This window comes from Sorex araneus, chromosome 4, assembly GCF_027595985.1.
Source record: "Sorex araneus isolate mSorAra2 chromosome 4, mSorAra2.pri, whole genome shotgun sequence".
In the NCBI taxonomy this organism is placed as follows: domain Eukaryota; kingdom Metazoa; phylum Chordata; class Mammalia; order Eulipotyphla; family Soricidae; genus Sorex; species Sorex araneus.
Window position 1 is genome coordinate 143680014 of NC_073305.1, and position 26797 is coordinate 143706810.

At 39.3% G+C, this 26797-nt stretch overlaps 1 protein-coding gene across 1 annotated transcript; it reads left to right on the forward strand.

The window, feature by feature from the left end:
• Positions 1-270: 270 nt before the first annotated feature.
• NUS1 (NUS1 dehydrodolichyl diphosphate synthase subunit) lies at positions 271-25433 on the forward strand. Its single transcript, XM_004613994.2, has 5 exons — positions 271-855; positions 16128-16253; positions 17170-17319; positions 22180-22279; positions 23847-25433. Exons 1-5 carry the CDS (start codon positions 441-443, stop codon positions 23935-23937), a joined length of 882 nt encoding a protein of 293 aa, XP_004614051.1. The 5' UTR covers positions 271-440; the 3' UTR covers positions 23938-25433.
• The last annotated feature ends 1364 nt before the right edge of the window (positions 25434-26797 follow it).

Genomic DNA, 26797 nt, shown 5'->3' on the forward strand with positions numbered 1-26797 from the left:
GAGCCCAGAGACGCTGGCTTCGTGAAAGCACCCCTTCCAATCGCGATGACCTGTATGGGTGAAGTCCAGCTCGCCAAGGATAAGCGCTGTTTGCTCTTCGCCCTCCACACAACCAGGGGGCGCTATCCAGGACTCTGGTTCGCAGCCACAGGCCCTCCCTCGTCGCGTGAGCTTGGCCACATCCTCAGACTCCGAAGTCGCGTCAGGATTCCGCACGGGCCAATCAGAATCGTCCATGTACTAGCGGGGGTGGGGCTGCCGAGACCGGAGGAAGATGGCGGCGGGGGCGAGGTGAGGTGTTGGCAGTAGAAAGGGGTTCGGCGCGGGGGGCGGGGGAACGCGGAGCGATGGCCCGCGCCGGCCGCAGGACCGGATAAGAAGCCGTCGCGCCGCGGCTGTGGGAGGGAGGGGAAGAGGGGGCGCCCGGGCGCCACGAGAGTATGACGGGGCTGTATGGGCTGGTGTGGCGGGTGCTGCACGCTCTGCCCTGCCTGCACCGCACGCTCGTCTCCTGGATCCGCGTTCGGTTCGGCACCTGGACCTGGATCTGGCGGCGCTGCTGCCGCGCCGCCTCCGTCGTGGTCCTAGCGCGGCTCGGCTTCACGCTCCGCAAGCTCCCGGCAGTCGGCAGGAACCGCCGCCACCACCGGCACCCGCGCGGGAGACCCGGCCCGGCCGCCGCCCACCCCCGGCTGCGCTGGCGCGCGGACGGCCGTTCCCTGGACAAGCTGCCCGTGCACATGGGCCTGGTCGTCACCGAGGAGGAGCAGGAGCCCAGCTTCACGGACATCGCGAGCCTCGTGGTGTGGTGTATGGCCGTAGGCATCTCCTACGTTAGCGTCTACGACCACCAAGGTGAGGCTCGCGCGAGCGGGGAGGCTCCCGGGCTTGCACCCAGGTGAGGCTCGCGCTCCCGGGCCGCGCCGGGCCGTCACGGGGCGTCTCCGACCGCGGGAATTCATATCCGGCAGGTGTGCCCCGGGCGCGCCCCCCCAGGCTCCACTAGGCTCCGGGTTCCGCCACCCTAAGTGCAAGTTACCGTGCTAGTGCTTTCGAGGGAGGGAGAAAAGCTGTCCTGACCGGCTTCTAGTCCATACAGACACTCGGCAAGTGTTCCCTGTGGGTCGCAGAGCCCCGGGAAGGTGCTTGTGCCCCCTCCCTGTCTACCCCGTGGCCATCTGTTTAACAGATAAGAGATCCCGGAGATCAATGGCACGCACTGATTGACCCAGACACGCCACGCCGGTGCGAGCAAGCAGATTGCGAATTTAGCCGGTGCCAGCCCGAACCACACATTTGCCCCCTTGTTATTCCACAGTGTTTCTTTGGAGCGGCTCGAGACAGTGTTCATCAGTCACAGTCAGATTGTGGAGTATTTACGCACAAGCTAAGTAGTTGGGGCCCGGTGGCATCCGAGCTGGAAAGAAAGGGTGAGACTAGAGAGGCTTGAAAGAAAAGTCGTCTGAAGTTGGGGGTGGTGTGTTAGCTGGGATTCTGCCAACGCAATAGCAACCCCCAAATTGCCTTCCTGTAAGTTTTGATTGAGGGAATAAATTTTACCTTTAGGGAGATTTTTGGAGTACAAAACCCAGCACTTATCTCGGGGGCTACAAGCCACAACTACTATGCCAGGCATATTCCTTGGAACCTTAGATTTAATGCCATGGACTCCCAGACTTGTTGGAAGTAGACAGGTAAGTGGCGTGGTTAATAACTGTTCAGAGAAAGTAGCAGCTATGAAAACGGAGGAGAGAGCTTCTGAATGGAGGAGCTTGAGAAGTTCTCCCAGAGAAGATGAAATTTAAACACGACTTTGGAGAGTGAGCGAGATATATATGGGGGAGGCCTGAAATAACAGGATTTGTTCATCAAATTCTGACAGCGGTGGTATTTCCTTGCTTACAATGATAACCGAGACTTTTAAGGTCGGTTAAAGGAGGGTATGCAGTGACTTTTAAGGGTATCGGAATGGAAGAAAAATGTTTTCTGTTCAGTCGCATAAATGAGTGACATATTCCACAGTAGCTAGGACTTGAATTTTACTTTCATTTTAATTTATTTTTTAATTAAAGAACTGTGACATTCAAAGTTATTGTTGGTTGAGTCTTAGGCATATAATAATTCAACACCTATCCCAACACCAGTGTCAGTTCGGTTTTACTTTGAAATCTTTATCAGTTAAGTAAGTTTAAGGCTAGGTTTCATCAGAAAGAGTAGGTTGAGGTTAGACAGTCACTTTTACAGGGTATTAGAGTAATCTTTTATTGACCTATCACCTTCTTGAAGACAGTATGGCATCTGGTGACTCAGCCTGCTCTCATGAAATGATTTGCCCTGTAGGGTAAAGTTTCATATACTCCAGAGCTGGCATTTTGTGGAACTTGCCAAAGACCTCAGCAGACAAATAGAAATCATGAGACTCTTGGGAGGCAACACAATCTTTGTTTAAACCAAAGCAATGGAAATGTAGTCTGGAGAGTGGGGGTGGGGGTGGGAGAGGGAAGTGGAATTGAAATTAGCTAAAGCCATTAATCAGTGTGGTTAATTGACGTAGAACTGAATCATTTTGATCAGGTGATTCTTTTAAAGCAACTGGGCTGGAAAGATAGTACTGAGATTAAGGTGCTTGCCTTGCATGCTGCCAACCCTGGTTAAATCTGTGACTCCACATATATTTTCCTAAGCATCACCTTGGGTATGACCCAGTAACACCCCTCTGTCTCTGGTTTAAAAATAAAATGTCTTCTTTCTGATGGGGAAGGAAAACTGTATAACTTAACTTGATTTCTGTGTCTACTAACAGGATCTCATTATTGCCACACTTCCTTGTTCTGGAAATTCCTGTTACTGAATTGCTGATATGATTCAGATGTGTACTGTCATATTCACCGAAAGACAAGTGATTTTTAATGAAAAGGAAAAAGTCGAGTTAACTATTTATTCACTGATAACCAAAAGGAGTTTTAAGGTTCATTTTCAGTGAACAGATTTGGATTATTTTGTGTCCTGCTGTGAAATATTTGCCGTGGGGGGCGGGGGGGGGCTCGGGGGGGATATCCACTGGATGTACATCCGCCCATTTGGCTGGAGGTTCACTCTGTGGGGCCAATCTGGAGGTGCTTAGGAACCTCCAAGGCTGCACCTGTAAATACTTGGAGGACCATGTGGTGTCAGGGATCAAATTGGGGTCAGCTGCGTGCAAGACCTGACCCTTAATATCTGTTTTGTCTCTACAGCCCCAGGTTGTTTTTTTTCCCCCATTTATTTGGCCACACCCAGCAATGCTTAGGGCTCACTCTTAGGGGTTCAGAGATCTGTACATGGTGCCAGGGATTTAACTGGGATCTGTCATGGGCAGAGCAAGAACGTTGTTGTATTTTATTTTGCCCCAGTTTATTCATTTTTAAGGATAATTCATTGAAATACAAAACTTTGGATTTACCCACTTATTCATTCAACTTGTGACAATTGGTTATTTGCTAAGTATAAGTAGTTAATAGTGTTCCTGGTATGGGGCGGAGCAGTGAACAAAACAAAAAATGTAATGAAAATCTCATGGATCGTCATATTGGTGGAAATCTGACAATTTTTCACCGTATCACTGTCATCCCGTTTGTCACCAATTTGCTTGAGCGGGCACCAGTAACATCTCCATTGTGAGACTTGTTATTGTTTTTGGCATATTGAATATGCCACGGGCAGCTTGCAAACTCTGCTGTGTGGGCAGGAATAGTCTGGGTAGCTTGCCCGGCTCTCTGAGAGGGACAGAGGAGTAGAACCTTGGTCGGCCGCCTGCAAGGCAAACGCCTTATCTGCTGTGTTATTGCTCCAGCCCCTGACAGTTTATAAATGATTAAAATAGGTGATTTAACAAATCATAAGTGCAACAAGAAAAATAAAACCAGAAGGGAAAAAGAAATGTTGAAAGCCAGTGGTGGAATAGGGTGTTCAGGGAAAGAAAGCTTCAGAAAGAGGTGAGGGAACAAGTGCAGTGGGTACTTTTTTTTCAGGGGAAGTATAGATCCTTAAGCATTTTTCAGTTTCCTAGAGAAACTTATTTAATCCTGATTCCTCCATCCCTCTTGGAGAACCCGGAAAGCTACCGAGACTATCCCGCCTGCACAGCAGAGCCTGGCAAGCTACCCATGGCATATTCGATATGCCAAAAACAGTGACAACAAGTCTCACAACGGAGATGTTACTGGTGCCCGCTCAAGCAAATCTATATATGTGTTGTGGGCTGGAGCGATAGCACAGCAGGTAGGGTGTTTGCCTTGCATGAGGCTGACCTGGGTTTGGTTCCTCCACCCCTCTCAGAGAGCCTGGCAAGCTATCCGTGGCGTATTCGATATGCCAAAAACAGTAACAAGTCTCACGATGGAGATGTTACTGGTTCCCGCTTGAGTAAATTGATGAGCAACAGGATGACAGTGACAGTGACATATGTATTGTAAAAAGTCCTCTTGACATACATACCACATTTGTTGAGTACCTACTGTGGTATAAAGTATTGGAATACAGAGAAACACAGGAATAGTATTTTTTTTTCCCCTCTTTTGGTCACACTCGGAGAAGTACAAGGGTTTCTCCTTGCTCATGCATATGGGATGCTGGGAATCGAATCCGGGTTGGCCACATGCAAGACAAACGCCCTCCCTGCTGTGCTATTGCTCCAGTCCCAGGAATAGTATTTTAAGGAGTTACATTATCTCAATTTATGGATATCTGCTAAATATTAAACTGGTGTTTTTTTTTTTTTTTTCTTTTTGGGTCACACCCGGCGATGCACAGGGGTTACTCCTGGCTCTGCACTCAGGAATTACCCCTGGCGGTGCTCAGGGGACCCTATGGGATGCTGGGAATCGAACCCGGTTCGGCCGAGTGCAAGGCAAACGCCCTACCCACTGTGCTATCACTCCAGCCCCTAAACTGGTGTTTTAATGCAAGTAGGTGGTAGATTTTAAGGAAAGAAAAACTATTATCCTATTTCTGAGCACTGTGGTTTGACTGTAGCACAATTCAAAGAATATTACTTGTCTTAGCATCAACTAATTTATCCTCCGAGTTCATTTTTATGAATGAGGATAATCTGGCTATGTTTCTTTTCTTTTTTTTTTTTTTTTTTCACTTAATCACTATGGAGTACAATGTTTGGGTTTCAGGCCTACAGAGTCCCAACATCAGTCTCTTTACTAGGTGTTCACTTTCCTCTACCAATGTCCCCAGTTTCCTTTCCAGCCACCAGCCTTGCCTCATTGAAGATTACTTTATAATAAATTTTTGAACTGTTATTGATAGGATTTCATGCTTGACACTATTACCACCTTTCAGCACTTCTTCCTCCTCCTGGTTGACCATTTCTGCCATTGTTAGTGTTTTCTTCCCTGTCCTAAACCCGTCCCCCAAAGCTTCCTACTGAAAACCAGTTCACACATTCTTCATTTCTATTGCCTTGGGGCATTTGTTGTTTCCCTTTTATTTTTCTTTATTTTCCACATAAGAGAGATCATTCTTCTCTGTCTCCCTTTCCCTGACTAATTTCATTCAGCATGATTCTCTCCAGGTTCATCCATGTATCAGTAAATTGCATGACTTTATCTTTTCTTAAGGTTGAGTAATATTCCATTGTTTGTGTGCACCGTAGTTTCTTTATCCAGTCATGTGTTCTGGGCACTTGGATTGTTTTTAGTTTTTGGCTATTGTGAATAGCGCTGTAGTGAACTTAGTAGTGCAATTGTTTTTTCTTGTATTTTGGGGCTCTTGGGGTATATTCCAAGAAGTGAAATTGCTGGGTCAAATGGAAACTCAGTTGTTAGTTTTCTGAGAAATATCCATATTGTTTTACAGAAAGCATGGACCAGTTGACATTCCCACCAGCAGTGAATGAGGGACCCTTTCTTTCTGTATCCATAACAACAATGATTGTTTTTGTTCTTTTTTGATATGTGTTGATCTCTGATATGTCAGATGATATCTTGTTTTGATTTTGATTTGTATTTCTCTGACAATGATACAGAACATTTTTTCATATGCCTTTGACCATGTATATGTCTTTGAGAAAGTTTCTGTTCATCTCTTCTCATGTTTTGATAGAATTAGATCTTATTTTCTTATAAGATTTCTTATAAAGTTCTATCACTGCTTTATGTATCTTGGATATTAGTGCTTTATCAGATGAATAATGGTCAATATTTTCTCCCAGTCTGTGGAGTATCTTTGTATTTTGTGCATCATTTCCTTTGAGGTGCAGAAGCTTCCAATTTAATGTAGCTCTATTTGTTTATCTTTTCTTCTCTTTGCTTAGCCAATGGTAGATTCTTTGTATTACTTTTTTTTTTTTCTTTTTGGTTCACACCTGGCGATGCACAGGGGTTACTCCTGGCTCTGAACTCAGGAATCACCCCTGGCAGTGCTCAGGGGACCACATGGGATGCTGGGAATCGAACCCGGGTCGGCCGCATGCAAGGCAAAGGCCCAACCTGCTGTGCTATTGTTCCAGCCCCTCTTTCTATTACTTTAAAGTGAAGTGCTATATGTGGAAGAATGCAGCAGCAAGACAACAAAATTTGTTTTTTGTTTTTTTGTTTTTTTTTCTGTTTGTTTTTGCTTTTTAGGTCACACCCAGCGATGCACAGGGGTCACTCCTGGCTCTGCACTCAGGAATTACCCCTGGCGATGCTCAGGGGACCATATGGGATGCTGGGAATTCAACCCGGGTTGGCCGCGTGCAAGGCAAACGCCCTACTTGCTGTGCTATCGCTCCAGCCAAGACAATGCAATTTGTAAATCAGTGCTAGGCTATATATAACAGTGACTCTTGGGTACTGGTTCCTCACCCATAATCTTTAAAAGGTTTGCCCTATGTACTCTCCTACCCCATTCACTAATTTCTAACAAATTACTCTTTTGTTGCATCCATGTTTAGATTACTTTATATCCCTTCTCTTGGTTCCTTCTCCTTTTCCTGGCAAATATTTACTTGGCAAAAGGCTACCATTGATCCTTATTGAATTTATTTAGTCACCTCTTAGATACTCTCTCCCATACCTAATTTTGCTCTGTCCTTGGATTTGATCGGAGCTTTGTGCGCCTTAAGAGGCACTTCTCTTCCCATTTTGTAGAATAGCAGTCCTTTGTCTATATCTCTGAATTTTTATATTAGATTTTAAGCTCCACTGATGTTACCTGCCCTCATTTTTGTTTCTCCCATAGCGTATAGCTTGGTATTTTTTGTATAAGGGAAAGTCAATACTGCTTGAATTGAAAGAAGAGCTACGTTTCTTTTAGCCAATGAATTATGAACTGAACTGTAATTTGTTTCCCAGCACGAATATCCAGAACCTTAACATAGTGGAGGACAATGAACAGAGTTTTCCCTAGTTTACTTATTTGCCATATTGGCACAGATGCTATTGGAAAGAATGACTTTTATTAACTATTCTGATGTTGAAATAGTGTTAAAAATTTTGATAAACCAAACAATAGATACTAATTACTTTTCTTCCCTTGTGGAGAACTCAGGAAGGGTAATCTCTGCTCCTCATCTTCACTGTTGTGTGGTTCACTTTTGTACACAGTTTTACATTTATCTTGCTATCTAGAATGTTTCTTTTTGCCAGAGGGTTTGCTACCACTGAGAAGGCCACCTTGGTCCTGTATATCCATCCTGTCACCTTTTTTTTTGTTGTTGTTTTTTGGTCACACCCGGCTTTGCACAGGGGTCACTCCTGGCTCTGCACTCAGGAACTACCCCTGGCGGTGCTCAGGGGACCATATGGGATGCTGGGAATCGAACCCGGGTTGGCCACGTGCAAGGCAAATGCCCTACCCGCTGTGCTATCACTCCAGCCCCTCTGTCACCTTCTTGGCATCCTTGTTCTATCCTTTTTACTCTGTCTTTAAAAAGATCTATTCTGCTTTGGTTAACTTTTGAAATGATCTCATTCTCTGAGTACCCTTCTGTTTAACGAGAGTAATCATTTTATACTAACTTTCCCTGGCAGGAGAATATAATCTTAACAGTCATTTATACTACTATTCTGATTATGTTGGGGTTATTAAATTCCTAATAAAGAGGAATTTATCCACAAATGATGAAAAAGGATTTGTAAAAGATATTAAAAGGCAAATAGAATTTTCTTCCAATGCTTTATAAATACTTGCCTTATGAGTTACAGGACATCTTTTTTTTTAATTCTATTAAATTTCCGAGGTCCTGCTGTATATTGAAATATTTCTTTGTCAGGTGGTGATTTTCTTACTTTAAAAGTTTTTCAGTCTGGAGACAGTATATCACACTGCTGAAGAGTTGTACTCACTACTGTATACTATACCACAGTTCCCTTTCACAGTAGTTTAATTTTATTATAATTGTCCTAGGACTCTCACTTGAAATAAAGTTGTTTAATGACTTATAAAATTAATTTTGTTATGACTACTTAAGTCATGTAAATCGTTAATGATAGTTTTTTAAAAAAATTAAATAGTTGTTCCGTTAAGTATATGTTTTCTTTGAAGATTGCTTCTGATAGTTATAATTGGATTGTTACGGAAATTGAGAGTACCACTGGGCAATACACACTTAGGTGTGTGCTTTAGAAAAGACTTGGTAGACCATTTTAAATGATAAACATGTATGTTTAAAGGATTCTTAATTTCATAGATGGTTGGATATTTTATAACTAAGCGTGACTCTTCAGTTTCTTATTTTTATCCCTCCCCTTCCTAATTTTTTTCCTGTTAGATATTTCTTTCTCGTCCGTCTTCCTCCCTCTTCTTCCTCTACCCTTCTTTTTTTCATCTCTACTTCCTTATCCCTCCCCCTCACTGCTCTTTCTTCTCTCCACTCTCTTCACGCCTTCTTTGGGCCATATCCTATAGTACTGTGGTCCATGGAAAGATGGGATTAAACCAGGGCTCCTGCTTTTAAAGCATACTCTCCAGCCCTTTGTGCCATCTCCTCAGGCCTAGATTTTTCTTAAAAAAATCTTTTTGTAAAGAGGAAGGACTATCCACAGTAATAGTTCTAGCATATGATTTAAAAGAGGTGTAGTATAATTAGGATAGGTGGGTGGGGCGGGGAGGCTGTTTTGTGCCATATCTGATGGTGCTCAGAAACCACCCTTGGCAGTGATCTGGGGTCCATATACAGTGCTGGCGATTGAACTGGGGTCAGTCACGTGCAGGACAAGCACATTAAACCCTGTACTATCTTTCCAGATCCTATAGTGTGTTTGTTAATTCTAATTTATAGAAAGGACCATTTCCCATACATTGTACAAGAACTGTGTAAGGGATACAGATAAGATCTACTGACAATACTTGCCTAATAAAACTCATTACTTGGTTATTTTCATTCGGAAATTGTATATTTGCCTTGACTTTTACTGCCCAGTTTATGTGTACATACAACTGGGTAGTCTGACTATTGAGACCTATAAATCTGAAATGTCATATAAGGTAATAGAGATTTTAAAGGATTTTAAATAAGGTGACTAAATGCAGTATATACAGTTGATTATTAAACAATGCAGGGGCTTGGGGTACTAGCCCCATTCAGTTGTCAGTTCACGTAGAAATATCTGGGTTTCATGGCTCTGAGCCCTGATAGCAGTGGTTGGTTAAAATCAAGACTGTGGAACTCATAGGTGGAAGAGCACACATAAGTAGACTCTTGCAGTGCAAGATTAACTTTAATACCCAACTTCAACAGTGTCTTGTTATCTCAAAAAGTTTGTATAATTTTTACGTTTTTTTTTTTTTTTTTTTTTGCTTTTTGGGTCACACCTGGCAATGCACAGGGGTTACTCCTGGCTCTGCACTCAGGAATTAACTCCTGGCGGTGCTCCGGGGACCATATGGGATGCTGGGAATCGAACCCAGGTTGGCCGCATGCAAGTCAAACGCCCTACCCGCTGTGCTATCGCTCCAGCCCCTAACTTTTATGTTTTTTTTTTGTTTGTTTGTTTGTTTGTTTTTTTTTGGTTTTTGGGTCACACCCGGCGATGCACAGGAGTTATTCCTGGCTCTTCACTCAGGAATTACCCCTGGCGGTGCTCAGGGGACCATATGGGATGCTGGGATTAGAACCCGGGTCGGCCGCGTGCAAGGCAAACGCCCTACCCGCTGTGCTATCGCTCCAGCCCCTAACTTTTATGTTTTTAAATGAATTCTATATGATTTTTTAAATCAGTAGATGTTTGGTTTGGTTTAACAAACCAAACATCTACTGATATATATAAAAAATATATATATTTTTTTATATACCTATGTTCCTGATATCATGTGAAAAGTTCTTGGGCTTTTCACATAATAAAAGTGTTCTCAAATATAAAATGTTTAAAAAGTCCCAATTTAATAGGTGAATAGATCATTCTTTAATTCCACCTTTGGAATATTTTTTCCTTTCATGAAATTAAGTATGCTTGATTGTTTTGCTGTCTGTGTAATTTTTTTTTTTGAGCCTTATGCCTGGCCTCTCAGTTCTATATTTTAATTGGGGTGAGGGTGGGGGTGTCAGAGTTTTGCACTCTGTGTACTTAATGCCCTTCTCTTCTGTTCGTGTTCTGTCCTGGATCAGGGTCAGGAAACTTTTTTTTTTTTAATGAAGATTGGCGATTTGAGTCATACCTGGCTGTATTCAGTTTTGATTCCTGGCTCTGTGCTCAGTGATCAGTCCTGGCAGTGATCAGGGATTGAACCCAAGTCAACCACATGTAAGACAGTTGTCCTATCTCCTGTACTATCTCTCTGGTCCCAAGATGCCTTTTCTTTGCTTTAAAAAAAAATAATTATGATTTTATTTTTTAATTAATTAATTTTTTTGCTTTTTGGGTCACACCTGGTGATGCACAGGGGTTATTCCTGGCTCATGCACTCAGAAATTACTCCTGGCAGTGCTCAGGGGACCATATGGGATGCTGGGAATCGAACCCTGGTCGGCCGCATGCAAGGCAAACGCCCTACCCACTGTGCTATCGCTCCAGCCCCTATGATTTTATTTTTTCACTGTCACTGTCACCCCATTGCTCATCGATTTGCTCGAGTGGGCTTCAGTAGCATCTCCATTGTGAGACTCATCGTTAACTGTTTTTGGCATATCAAATATGCCATGGGTAGCTTGCCAGGCTCTGCTGTGTGGGTGGGATACTCTTGGTAGCTTGCCGGGCTCTCTGAGGGGGCGGAGGAATCGAACCCGGGTCAGCTGCGTGCAAGGCAAATGCCCTACCTGCTGTGCTATTACTCCAATTAAAACACTGATTTTTATAAGGTTATTCATAGTTGAGTTTTAGGCATGCTATATCCCAACACCATTCCCATCACCAGTGTCAACTTCCTACCACTGGTCTCCCCAGGTTACCCCCAGACTCTCTAGCCTGCCTCTTCATCAGGCATATTTTCAAGTTTGTTGTGGTTTAGATCTCCTGCTTTCAGTGTTGTTGATTCTGTGGTTTGGATATATAAATATACCACTCCTCTACGCCTCTGAGGCCCTTGACTCCTTCCCACAATTATTTCCTGTCTGCTTCTTGCTACCCATCTTGATTTCTTTTCTTCTCTGTCCTCCTTCCTATATTCTTCAGTCAGGGGTGATCAACTTTCTATTTAGTACCTTACATTCCCTTGTCCAGTTATTCTGTTTACCACAGGTAAGTGAGATCATTCTTGTTTGTCCTCCTGGCTTATTTCACTTAATATGGTATTCTTTAGTTACATCCAAGTTGCAGTGAACTGTATGATTTGATCATTCCTTGCAGCTGCATAGTATTCCATTGTATATAGACATCACATCTTCATAACTCACTCATTTGTCCTTGGACATCTAGGTTGAATTCATATCTTAGCTGAGATATACTAAGAGCTACAATGAGTACTGGCATACATATGTCCTTTTGGGTGAATGTTTCTGTGTCCGGGATACCTTTTCTTAAAGAGCCAGCGAACCAATATTTTTTGACAGAAGATTATATGGTTTCTGTTACAGCTCCTCATCGCTGCCACCATAGCCAAAAGAAAGTCAAGGGTGTGACTGTTTAAAGAGGAGTAGACCTGTGTGTTCAGTAGTGTTTCTTACTCCATGACTTTTAATATCATTTATGTGCTCATCCAGATTCTATCTTTAGTTCTAATTGATCCCTTAATTCCATATTTCAGTATTTAACTTCTTGCCTAATATTGTTATATCCATCTGATGTCTTAATAAACTTAACTGGTGCATAATTTGTTACCCTGTCCAAAACATTTAGTATCCCCGAATTTTCCACCCAGACCTGCCTCCTGCACATTTTCTTCCTTTTTAGAAAATACTGCTAGCTTTTGACCACTTGCTCAAGTTAAACTTAGATGTTAAATGTGATTCTTATCTTGCAAGCATCATGCTCTACCTATAATCTGTCAAAAATCTTTGTGTCATTTATTCTCAGGTATATCCCAAATTATCTCTTGTTTTAGTTCTCCATTGCAGACATCCTAGTTTGAATTATCATTTTCGTTCTCCTGGATTATTGCTGAAACTTCCTTAATGCCTTTTATTCTATTATGTACCTTGTCTCATCTGTTCTTCACCCATTAGCCAAGTGATACTTTTGATAACATTATACAAACTGCAGAAAATTTACCAGCCACTTCCCATTAAACTTAAATATTTTCTGAGCTCATTATGGAGCACTAGAGACCATAGTCTAGACCATAATCTCTAGCACTGGAGACTATTACTTTTGCTTATATTTGGTCTCACATAAAGCCTATCTTTCCGCTTAATTTTTTTTTTGGTTATGATTGGTCATTACAGTATATGTAATTTTTTTTCCCTTGAAAATGGTAGGCACTTAAATGGTGAAAGAATGCAGCACCTACAGTAATGATCTCAACTGGAGAGGTATTTTTATATTTTAAGAACTTAAAGCCAGCAAAGACCCTTTTTTGTAAAATTAGTTTTTGGAACTGGAGACCAGCACCACATAGCACATAGTCTTTGGAGAAGAACCAGGAGCAACCTTTGAGCATGGAGCCAGGAGTCCTGTTGGGTCATCACACACCATCCCTCCCTGCCCCCCGTAATAACAGTTCAGTTGTCAAAATTGTCAAGATTAGAACTAAGGAAGGATACATGTAACACAGGTATAAAAGATCATACAAGTGTGTATAATCCCATATGCTGGAATTAAAAATGCTCATGGACAAAGACTAGGAATTATTAAGATCTGGAGATATATTAGTGGATTAGTGGATATATAGTTTTTCAATGTGTTTGCGGTAATGATTTAAATTTCAAGTATCTTATATACTTCTTTGCAGTAGAATTAAAAAAAAATTTCTTAGGAAAAAAAGAAACATTTCTTAGAATATATGAAAGAAGTGTATATTGAGGGTATGATACCGTCAGCAGGTCAACCTGTACCTGTGGGGCGAGTGCATTAGCAGCCTGGTGGTGCTTCAGGCTTCCTGATACCGTGAAATTGCCGCTGTGCCTTTGCCTGGACCCCAATAACTTGGGACCAAGTACCAAGAAATTAAAGGCCAAAAGTTAGGTAGGGGCACTTATGCTGCCCTGTCCTGTGTGCTGCTTGTGCCCACGTGGCCGAGCACATGTGTCATCCACATCTCCCCTCGAGATATGTACTTTTATGCTTTCCTATCTAATGCTGGGGTATGTGTAGGGGTTCTCTCCACCCTTGGAGAAACCCAGGTTCTCTCGAGTGTGTTACTCTGTCTCTCTTACTCTCCATTCTCTCCCACTTTCTCTTCCTCCCCTCCAAATAAAATCTGTTTTACTTCGGAAAAAAGAATTGGAAACCATGCCCACAACCACCTTCGTTCGGCTCAGCTATACAAGCACATTTATTGGCCTTATTTCAGAGACCTATAAATAAATATCGAAAGAGATCAGAAGGCACAATTAATCTTGGAGGAGCATGGCTGAATAGACAGGGGTAAATCGGAGAAGGGTGGGTCAGCCTGGACCCTACACAAATAGAACCCCTGGCAGCTGCTTGCTTCCACAATCCAAAGTTGCAACCATACCCCCAGCCTGACTCCACTATCTCAGGATGGACCTCACCAAGATATAATCTGCTGAAAATTACTCAAGGATGATTGCTTGACCTTTCTGGGTTTAATTCCTCATCTATAAAGGTGGCATGAAAGATCTTTGCCTTTGGGGATTTTAGTTGTCATTTTTTATCTACAGCTTCCACCTTAAATGGATGACTCTCAAATGTATACCTTCGTCTCCATCCTCAATTCTTATCATGTTGCCTTCCTAGACGCACCTCTGTAAAACCTCATTCTTTATCCCCGAATTAAAATGTTGTCCTAGAGACCCTTCTCAGTCTCCCAGCCAGTTGCCAGCTTGCCAACAAGGTGACATTTATTTTGTTGTTGTTGTTGAGTGTCAAGTCTGTTCTAGATGCTGTGCAATTGCCTGATGAGCAAAATAGATAAGATCCATACCCATGTGGTAGAGGACCTTGTTTGAGTGTCCTTTTCTCAGGTCTCTTAGTCACTTGTATATCACTTCCTTCCCCCACAACACACACACACACACACACACACACATAAATAAATGCTTTGTCATCAACTGACTCAATAGAAATTTCTCTTTTCTTTCAAGTAATCTTTTTTGTAGAATTTCCTCTTTAGGAATTTATTAGTTTCAGGATTAAAGTCAGAATTTTCTGTGTTCACCACTAAGAAAGTCATGCTCTTCATTCTCTATAATCTTCCTTTGTAGTGAATCCTTTTCATTGCTTCATCAAATTATGTATGAACTACTTCTATTGCCTGGTTAATTTTCATAAAAATAGAGTTTTCTACTCATACGTTCCTCAGAAATTGTTGTTAAAAATATTTGATAAGCCTAAAATTTGAACATTTCTTATATCCTTTGCCTCAGTAGTATTGTTTGTCTTTTCAGTATTTGGTATTTTTTGTTTATACTTTTTTTTTAACTTAGTATCCTATTTTCTTCTCTTTGAGTATCTGGGTTCAGCTCAGCTCAAGTGTTGTTTATTTTACAAGGTCTTCTCTTACCAAAAAGAGACTGCAGTTTTATCTTTGAACTGATATTGCACATACATTATCAAGTTGGCATTTATATGCAGCATATTCATCAGGTTCTGTGTATTATTTTATCAGTGTTTACTATGTTCTCTTTCCCAGCTCGTTTGAACCATTTGTTCGATTGAACCATTTTATTTTATTTTTTATTTATTTATTTTTTTTGCTTTTTGGGTCACACCTGGCAATGCACAGGGGTTACTCCTGGCTCTGCACTCAGGAATTACCCCTGGCGGTGCTCAGGGGACCATATGGGATGCTGGGAATTGAACCCGGGTCGGCCGAGTGCAAGGCAAATGCCCTACCCGCTGTGCTATTGCTCCAGCCCCCTGATTGAACCATTTTAAAGTCAGATAGGAACAATTTAGAGAGGGCACAAAAACAGTGGCCACTTAAAGTTATCTATCTGAAGATGACTAAATCTTGTCCCTTGGTTTTGGTTAGAGCTGTTTGTTTTGCAATTAAATATATGTTAAATAGTTCTTTTTTCTTTGTCAGTGGCACAATTTTGTTAAACATTACTGTGTTTAGTTGGAATATCAAAAACAGTTTTTGTAGTGTATTTCCGTATTTCTCACTATATTTTGATTCTGTTTTTGTGTTCTTTACTTTTTTACATTACCTCAATATCTTTTATGATAAAAAAAAAAAAACTAATCAAATTGAAGTGTTAGTTTTGAATGCACAGAGTAAGTAAGGAGAGAATCAACTTACTTACTTAGGAACTTAGGAACTGTAGTTTGTTCTTAAACAAATTAAGAATCTTGGTCCCAGTCTCTGTAGTTTCCAGTAAATAAACTATGGAAGTTTGTTTTCTGGGTACAGATTTTTATATGTATACTGACATCGAGTAGTTTTGTCTTCTTTTTTGACTTCAGTCTGAGCTGGACTTTAAAGTTTTATCAATCATGCTTTCCTTTTAGATCCTAGGTTTTATGGCTAGTCAGAATCTCTTCATTTGAGATTTTTTATTTCTGAATCCGGTGTTGTGTTTATAGTAAGCAGCCATCAATATTGGAGAGAGTAAATTTGCTTAGTTTGGATTTACTTTACTTTTTTTTCTTCTTAAGGCATTTTCAAAAGAAATAATTCCAGATTGATGGATGAAATATTAAAACAGCAACAGGAACTTCTGGGCTTAGATTGTTCCAAATACTCACCAGAATTTGCAAATAGTAATGACAAAGATGATCAAGGTAAGCGTGAGTATAAAATTGAATATCTAGTATATGAAGATGTCTTTTAAAGCAGAAATTTTGTTAATTCATTTAATTTGTCCTGATTATCACATTTAAACTTTTCCTTCATTTTATTAAGAGATTATTTTCTGAAAAAGGTGAAGTCAGAACTCATAGATATTAAAGAATGAATATATGCTAAGGATTTTATTTAACTCATAAATAACCAGGAATCAAGCAGGTTTTATAACATGTTCCAAAGAGATGCTAAGGAACAGACATTTGCAGTTTAGGAATATTGAATATGTAAATGGAAGCAAACTTTTAAAAATTGAGTTAGATATAAGGTAATTGACCCTCAACCAGGCAAGAACGAATTTGCATATCTATAGACAAGAATTTGGTATTGCAAACAGTTGATTAGAATCCTCTCATAAAATGACTCCCTGATAAGTTGAGTGACATAGGTAATACATATTACGTTGATTCTGTTATGGAGTCAGTGAAATAACACATACTCCACTGATTATCTGTTGGAACCTTTGAGTTTTTAACCTATGGCCTTCATTTTTGTTCTCTCGCGTTATTGCTAACTATAGCATGATGGTAAATGACATTTTAGATCAATAGCTTGTAATTGTAGCTAACCTGTAATAAAAATTCCTACTTTTTAGAGGATTTATTCACAGATACAAGATATCTGAAAATTCTGGAAAGAAAGCAGCATTTAAATACATAATATGATGTGTGAGTCTTTTTAGAGTATATGTACTATGCTTTGATGATGAATTTAAAGAATTTAACTGTTGTTTGCTGTAAAATTGTACCCTTATTTAGCCTGAAGTTATTATTAGTTAAAGTTGGTTTTGAAATCTGTCTGGGAAAGGGTGGAGTCTTTTGTTTGTTTTAATATCCTGTTTTGTTTTTCCTCTAGTTTTAAATTGCCAGTCCACAGTGAAGGTGCTGTCCCCAGAAGATGGAAAAGCAGATATTGTGAGAGCTGCTCAGGACTTTTGCCAGTTAGTAGCCAAGCAGCAAAAGAAATCCACAGATTTGGATGTAGATATGTTAGACAGTTTACTTAGTAAGTAACTTATGTATTTTTAATTGTTTGTGTTTTGGACTTTCCAAGGGGTCCTTAGGAGGCCAGGACTGACATTCTGTACTAGGGCCAGAAGTCCAGTGCTGCCTAGCCTTCTACTGGGGCCACCAGTGCTACCTGGCAGTGATGGAGCCTCTGGGGCTACTCACAGTGGTCCTCAGGGCACCTTCAGAGATACAACCAATGGGTGATGATTGGGAGGTCATGTGATGCCGGGGATCAAATCCCTTTACTAACTTCCCGGGCCCTGATAAACTTTTAGTCTTATCCCACAAGGATATAGTATAGAGATTATCTCTATTTGTTTTACAGCATAAGGGTTGATTTTGTTATTGCTGTGTTTATGCTTATAACATTCTAGAATTGAGAGCCCTATATGTGAAAATGTGAAAATTGTTTTTGAGATAATGAGTAGTTAACTCACTAGCATAAGGACTTACCTAAAAAGGGTAGATTATAAGAGGATTTTGCAGGAGGAGTAAATCATTATAATAATTATTATTATTATTCTCATCATTATCATAATGATTATTTGGCAACATCCAGCTGTTCATAGGGCTTATTCCTCACTCTGTGTTCAGGGATCACCCTTGGCGATGCTCAAGGGAACATATTTGATACAGGGGTTTTAACCAGGGTTGACCACATGCAAGGCAAATGCCTTCACCTGTTTACTATTTCTCTATTATTATTCAGATATTCTTGAAAATAGAACTTGAACTTGTTAGCCTTCCTCTCTCTGGAGAGTTTTCTTTTATTCCTCTCTTCCTCTTTATTTTCAACTTGAACTCTGTTGTTTGAATTTAACAGCTACTTAGGAGGCAGTCCCAGGAAACCAACCATCATTGTCTTAGTGATCCCTTCTCTATTCCAGCTGCCTTCTCCCCCGGCTCATGAGACAGGCTTCCAACTATGGGGCAGTATTCCGGCCCTAATCACATGTTTTCTGTCTGACTCAGTCATTTATTTAACTCTCTCTCCTCTCTTAGTTTTTCTACTTTGACACATGCCCATTATGGAGTATAGTCCGTCTGGCCTTTTGGTCTTAACTAACTAATGTCTCTACTTTAATTGACTACTGACTTCTTGATTTGTTTTATTCTTTACTGTCTCATCGCCTAGCATTCAGGCTAAATGAACTTAAATGGATCATTATAGAGATTCTCTGTTCAGAGGGTACTGGTGTTTACTATTTACTGGATTCTGTAAGGCTCCAACTAGAGAGTAGTTTATGAGGATATCCTAAAAGTGATGCAGGGCCAAAAGTTTTCTTTCTGGAAACCTGCAGAGAACGCTGTGTTGAGCATCATGGGTTACAGACTCATGATACATGAAATATACATAGTTCTTAGCTTGTGAATCCAGTAGAAGCAAATCTGGATACAGGGACCTCCAAATATTTTCTTGTGACTACAATTAATCCCCATTCCTACTTCCTAGATGAATTGAACTACTGATCTGCTTTCAGAATATACTTTAGCCTTTTTAAGAAATGTTGTATAATTAAAATTATGCCATAAAGTTATGTCATGCTTTGTTTACTCAGGGTTTTTTTTTAGGGGGGGTGGTGGTGGGGTGGTTGCACCTCATCATGCTCAGGGCTTACTCCTGGCTCTGTGCTTAGGGATCGTTCCTGGTGTGATTCAGGGGACCTATGTGGTGCTTGGGATTGAACCTGGGTCAACTGCATGCAAGGCAAGTGCCCTACTCACTGTACTATTCTCTGGCCCCTAAGCATAATATTTTCTTTTAAGAACTGCCCAACCGTTTCTTAAGGAGGCCATATTATTTTACATAACATAAGCTAATGTAGAGCATTCCTGATTCTCCAAGACATAATATTTTGTTGCTTTTTCTTTTTAGTCATCATAATGGATGTGTACAATAAGTATTTCATTGTGATTTTAGTTCACATTTTCCTAATGACTAATAACATTGAGCATTTTTCATGTGTGAATTTGTCAGCTGATTTTTTTGTTGAAGTGCTGTTAAAATATTCTGCCTCCTATTAAGGATTTTTATCATTAGTTTTGAGAGATCTTTGTATATTCTGGTAAAACGTGTCCTTATTAGCCATAAAGTATGTGATTTACATATTTTTCTCATATTCCATGGCTAATCTTTTTTCTTAGTGATTTAATGTTTAATTTTTATGAAATACAATTTATTAAAGTTTTTTTTATGAATTGTGTCCTTGTGTCATAGTTAAAAAGCCATTGCTTAATCCAGTGTCACAATTATTATCTCCTAAATTTTCTGCTAGTTTTTTTTTTAACCTCAATTGCTATTGAGATCTAAATTAGGATGTCAGTTTTTCTTTTATAATTTCTTAGGAGAACTCTCTCCCCTCCTGAATGATTGTGATATTTCATTTGTTGAAAATCAATTTGCCATACATCTTTGAGTTTGTTTTTAAAATTATGTTCTAACAGTCCCAGACCATCTTGATTACTCTAACCATCTGTCATTTCCTTGTCAGAGGTGCCTTGGCTACTCAGTATCCTTAGTGTTTTAATATAAATTTTAGGATCAGCTTGTCAACAAAACTATGTACATATACATATACATACATATACTTAAATATGTCTCCTCTGTTTTGATAGAGATTAAGTCAGATTTGTAGTTCAGTTTAGGGAGAATTGCATTTAACAATATAGAGTCTTCCATATGCATAACATATAGCATATCTCCATTTATATGGGTCCTAATTTTTCTCAACAATATTTTGTAATTTTAGAATATAGGATTTCTTTTTATTAGTAAAATGTACTTTTTTTTCATCCTGTTGTTAATGGTGTAGTTTTTTAAAGAAATGCTTGGCTTATTTGTTAATCATATATGAAAATATAGTTGGCTTCTTTTTTTTAAGGGTTTTTGATCACACCTGCTAATGCTTAAGGGTTACTCCTGGTTCTGTGCTCCGGAATTACTTCTAGCTAGCTCTGGGGACCATATGGGGTATCGGGGATTGAACCTGGGATGTCCACATACAAGACAAGCATCCTAAATGCTGTGCTGTCTCCCCAGCCCCTGTAGTTGATTTTTTAAGATATTGTTTTTATATCATGTCATCTTGTTAAAATTTCTAGAGTAATTCTAAATTTTTTTTCTGTTGAGTCTTAGGATTTTCTATTTACAAAAATTGTTTATAATTGAAAATCACTACTGCTTTTTTGCTCATTATTCCTATTTTTAATTTTATTTTTTAGTCTGACTTCCTGTTTGTGTAGTTTAATGTGTCAGTCAGTGGTTTGTATACTTGTGTTCGAACACCTTTAGTTTGTAAGCTCCTATGATTTTTGTATGGTGTTTGCAAGTACATTCAGAATTATTACCAGTTCTCAAGTCTTTTTGGCTTTTATTTGTTTTATTGGGCTTTCTTGGCACCTTATTACCCATCTCTCTTTGCTTACCTTTAATTTCCCAGTTAGCTCTGATAAGTGGAAAGCTGAGCTGAACCCCTGCTTCTGAATTTTCCTGTTAAGTTTCTGGCCATAATGTTTTGTAGGGAAGTGAAAGTCTACTCCCAGAATGTATCTTTGGTTAAGGTCAATTTCATGCTTAGGACCCTGAAGGCAGAAGGCAAATATTTATATCTCCTTTAAGGATGTCTTCCTGGGGTGCCAGAGAGATAGTACTGGGATGGGATTAAGGTGCTTACCTTGTTTGTGGTCGTATACCTACCCCAACCCCCACCCCCCCACACACCTCTGGGAAAACTTCACAATCTCCCTTTCTTCAATCCACTATCCTTTATGTTAACTAAAGCTGGCACATAGCCCTCTGGCGAGTTTCTATGAATAAAAGAAACCTTTAGTTTTCATAGGTTAAAGTTTAGGGTCTGTTAGTTTCTTTCTCCCAACAGTTCTAAACTGGGTCTGTAACAAGAAAAGTAGTGGCAGAACTGTGAGGTTTAGAAACTGTTATCAGCTGGTTATCATTAATAGGATGCTATTATTATCTTGGATAATAGCACCCTATTACGCCAGTGACTGTTTTAAAACTTAGTTTTATGCTTAAGCAATTAAAATCACCCATATATCCTTTAAAAAAAAAACGCTCACAGAAAAGAAACTAATTTGTAAAACAGAAAAATCAGCCATACTTTGTTGAGGCAATGGTACCTCCCCTTTCCCTCTCTTAGGGGACTGGGATTCTGGAAATACTGAATACATTTATACTGAATTCTTAGGAGTTTGTCTTTTGTGTCCTTAGTATTAGGAGCACGGGGAAAGAAAGAATAGATACCTTTTTTCTCTTTGCATTCTTTTTATTTTTTAAAGATTTTATATTTACATATTTTAAATTTTATTGCAGTTTAGGTTGTATTATTACCAAAGTATATGGTATCGACATACAGAGTCACCACCAAAGTGCTCACAGCCCTCCACCGCTGCCCCTGTGTCCTCTAGTCTGGTTATTACTCCCTTCTACCTCCCCCAGTTTTGTAATCAGCATTACATTCCAAGTGCCTTTCCATCATTGGCATTTTTTTGTTCTGTGGCTAGAATAAGCTTTGTGTCACTCTAAGCAGTGTAGGTGGATAATGGTTGAGATTTGGGAGCTGCCTGTGTGGTTTACGGTAGTTTATCCCTCTTGACGACACAATCAGTCCTACTTTATAGTTGTTGGGGGCAAGAAATCTTTAGAGAAAATGTCCGTGTTTGGGAAAAGAACAGGTTTTAAAATATATGGTTAGCACAAAAGTAAGGACGTGGCAACATACAAAGTTTCTAAAGAAAATACTTAAATTGCTTGAAACAAGTTTGATCAACAGATTTTGTTCTTGGTGGTCTTATTTGTAAGCAATACATGTTAAACTTACTCATATTTCTCTCTTAGGTTCAAATGGTTTCCCTGATCCTGATTTAGTCTTGAAGTTTGGTCCTGTGGACAGCACATTAGGCTTTCTTCCCTGGCACATCAGATTGACTGAGATTGTGTAAGTAGTTAAAAGTACACCTTGGTTCCAGCAAATATTTCTTGAGTCAAGTACTGTACTAGATGTGGTGGGAGTTCCCAAAGCATTATAGTTTATATCGAATCCTTTCCCTCAGTATTTCACAGTATCAGTGATACAATAAAGAAGTATGTAAATGACTCCAATACAAAAGAGTGTGATGTGCAGATGTTTGGTATTGACACTAGTTGTCATAGATGAGGAATGAGAGATAATCTTTTGTGGGCCAGAGTTGTTGATTCTACAGAGAAGATGGGAGTTGATCAGCAATGTGTAAAGATAAAATTTTTGTAATTACAAGGTAGAAGTATAGGGTCTAGGTCTAGGCAGCCTTGGAGGCGTGGAGTAAGCTGGGAGGTATGAAATTAGCATCATGTTTTAAAGAAACAGTGAAATGGCACCAGTTCAAACATTAAAGCAGGGAGTTAATATTAGTAATATATATGGTGAACTCACATAATTCAGGGTGTTAACTTGTTTAGATAATTATTAACATGGTTTAGGAATAGTGATTTTAAAAGATTTATTTGGCAGCTGTCTATACTAAAATGTAGGGGAGAGTATAGTGATGAGAATAAAATTGCTTATTTAGAGCAGAGTGCAGCACAGATTGTGTAAAAGACCAGATGATAAATAGTTTATCCTTGGCCATGCAATCTCTTGCAAACTTCTCTTGTAAAATATTATTAATTAACCAAGCAACATTGGCAGTAAATACATAAAAAAAAGTGTAGGATTGTTGAGAGTAGTTGGGTTTGGGTCACACATGGCCCTGCTCAGAGCTGACTCCTGGCTCTGCACCTAGGGCTCAGTCCTGGTGTTGCTCAGGAGCATCGTATGAGTGCTGGGGATCAGGCGTGGGTTAGTCATGTGCAAGGCAAGTGCCCTACCCACTGTACTATCTCTCCAGTCCCATCACTCCTCTGCCTTTTAAGTTCTTCTCTTTGCCTCATAAATTGACTGCTTGAGAATTTTTGGAAATGATGGAGCTATATGTTGTTCAGTTATTGGTTGTTTACTATGTGCCATTAACATGCAGTTATGAATGGATGCTATGCTGGTAACATTAAACCTCTTAAGTAGAATTGGCTTTACTTTGACAGAGTTCTAAAAGTGAATTTGAGGGATATTCTTAATATATCCATCTCCAATTTTCCTTTAATTTAGTATTCTTACACTGTTTCTATTAGCTTATTTGTTTTGCGGGAGCTGTGCTCATCTGCATTCAGTTCAAGGGACCGAGTAGTGTCTGAATTCAAACCTAGCCTTCCACAGGTGAAGCATGCCCTCAGCCAGCTGTGCTAGCCTGGGCCTGCTGTGGTAGGTTCTGAATCTCCCTTTCAGTACAAGTTGATGTTCTTTTTCATGGAAAGGAAACATCACCATTGATTTTAACTGTTTTTACTGTTAATGATTTCATAGTACAGATTTGACATACTTTATGCTTATAACTTTTTAATCTTAATATTTTTGGTCATGCTTCTGCTTACTATATTGAATTATAATGTGTCATCTAATTTCTTCTCTCCTACCCATGCTCTCTTTTCAGCTCTTTGCCTTCCCACCTAAACATCAGTTACGAGGACTTTTTCTCTGCCCTTTGTCAATATGCAGCCTGTGAACAGCGTCTGGGAAAGTAGTCATCCTTGGTTGCATCATTTGTGTCAGACTTTTGGAGGAAAGGACCCAAGTGATTCTGATGTTTACAAAACACTTATGAAACCCTGTACACACCTAGTTCGTAATCCTCATAATTTATCATCAAATACAAAAAAGTGTCTTACTTGAGAGTAAGAATGAATGTATGTGTGTGTGTCTCTTTGTGTCTCTGTGTGTGTGTAAGAGAGTGTGTGTGTGTGAGAGAGTGAACAGTGAATGTGTATGAGTGTGAGGGGAAATTTGAATTTATAGCTGAGAGAAGTATTGGAAAAGCAAATATGTAGACCTGCAACTTTGAGCAAATGGCAGCATTGTTTTAGGACCTGAAATTTCAGATTTCAATGCTTCAATCTCAACCTCTTCCCTGTTTTTGTGGGGAGAATTGGGATGATGAGTGCTGCTTAGCGTTTTGAGGGAGTGGGAGTGATTTCTGTTCTGTTATACCTATCGACTAGGTGACCAAACTTTAATTTTTAAGAATAATATACTGGCTTATTAAATAAAACATTTTGGGATTGAGTGATTTCCAGAGGAATGAAGGACTTTTTGTTGTTCACATGTTAAAAACTTACCTTTGGAGCCGAGGGAGTACCCACTTTCAGGTATCCACCCATCTCTCCATTATAGTCAATCAATGTGACTTGATTTTGTTGGTTTGCTGTCTTCAGGACTGTGAAGAGGACTTGAAAAAGAAGTCTTGCTATTGATATGAAATGTAGAGCTTATATTTAAAAATATTAATATTAGACTGTCAGAACAAAGTGGAAAAAGTCATATGCCTAAAAGCAACAGTGCAGAATTCCCTTAAAAAAAGGAAATTTTTGATTTCCTTTTTTATGGTATTCAGTGAAATAGATAGTACCCAAAGTTGGCTTAAAAAATATTCCCATTAACTATTTTTATTTCAAATGAGTGTTTGAGGGAAGTGACCAAGGCAGCTGTTTTCCTCAAAAGTAACCTGTTCCTTTGTGGAATAGCACATAGAGGGTCATATTAGTACCCAGGATTTTTATTTGATAAATCCTGATGGGGACTTTGCATAAAAGTATGGTTGAGGCTTGTGTAGGTAATAAAATATTACCAAAGTCTACAAGTGTAACTTAATTTTACATGTTCTCTTTCATGGCAGAGAACAGCACTGGTTCTGTTATTTTTTTAATGAATAAATGATTTTTGATAGGTATTTAGTATTTCTTCCCTTGCTGTTGATAGTTGGACAGAAACCATTATTTATGTTTGATGGGCTATTTTCAGAAAAGTCTTATCAATAAGTATGTGATCTAAAATTGTACATCGAGAATGATTAAATACTAGGTTTCTGAAGTCTCAAAATTAGCAAAGAAGATGATTTGGAAAGCAAGAACTGAAATTATCTAATTCTTAAGTTATGAAAAAAAGATGAAATGATTCTGCTCTGGATTATAAAACCCCATTTATGATTTTAAAAATACACTTGAAATAAAATGATTAAACTCAAGCTTGGTCCAGTGACATTACTTTGCACCACATAATTCTTTTTGTACATTACAGTGTTTTTTGACTCTTAATTTATTGCTAAGTGTTTTGTATTGCTTTTGGTGGGGGGAATGGGTGGCGCTACGCCTGGCAGTACTCAGGGCCTACTCCTGGCTCTGTATTAAGAAATTCTGGTGGGCTCAAGTACCACACAGAGTTCGAGGGATTGAGCCTGAATCAACTGCATACAAGGCAAATGCTCTATCAGCTGTACTATCGAGCTCTGTCAAGTTTTATGTGTAAGTAGACCATATCTCTAAACATAATCAGAGAATTTCCGATTTCTGTTCCCCTCTACTGGAATTCATGTCATATTGAGAATTTTTGTTTGCTTTACTTTTTAAGACTAAATTCATGCTTCTTACTAAGATGATAATGTGTCTTTTGTAAACATTCTGAATATGTAAGGCTTTAATGAAAAAATGTAATGGACGTAATTTAAAGTGAAGAGATTTGGTGTTTGCTAAAATGAAGTTAGTCAAATAAATTTCCCTGAGATATAGCCAAAGTATCCAAAGAGGTAATAATTGAGTCTGTGTACTTTTACTTTCTCTTTCCATTTTATAGCATTGTCATGTTACATATCAAAGTAAATGTATAAAAGTATTACATTTTATACAAAGTAAATGTATAAAAGTCTAGTCCTAGGAAGAAACCTTTATAACGAGTTGCTAAGGATTCTGAATGCAGAGAGCCATTTTCGATCCTTCTCATGAATTTACCAGTTATGATCTCCATACCTGAATGGCATTGGACATCAGTAATTCCTGCAGTGTCATCACAAATTGTGATTATCAGTCACAAGTGTAATCATCAGGACTGTTTTTGTATTCCCAATAAGAAATGATACTTTTAAAGAAATGTGTTGTTTGTCTTTATATGTGTGAAAAAATTACTGTCTTATGTTGTTTCTTATCAATCCCCCAAGGAAAAATGATCAAACCTACTATATGGATGGTAGCTTGAAACATAGCAAGAAGTTGGAGGGTTTGATTTCCATTCCCAAATATGATTGTGTTTTTATTTCTTAAGACAGACTTATTGTTACAGTGTTTGAAAGCTGACTATGATGTGAATGGCAAAATTTAGGCAAGCTATAACTAAGGCTTAAGAGAGCTTGTTTCTGAAAGGAAGGTGTTAATGATGTTAATGAACAGTGCCAAATACACTGTGCATATCTACAGTTTAATTTTTGAATGTATGTTACTTGATTAGTTCCCTTCTCCATGCATAGTCAAATCCTTGCGATATTTTGTATGCTGTAGACTTGGCAACTGTGTAAATAATGTATAAAGCAAGTTTTTATGAGTAAGGAATCAAATTTAT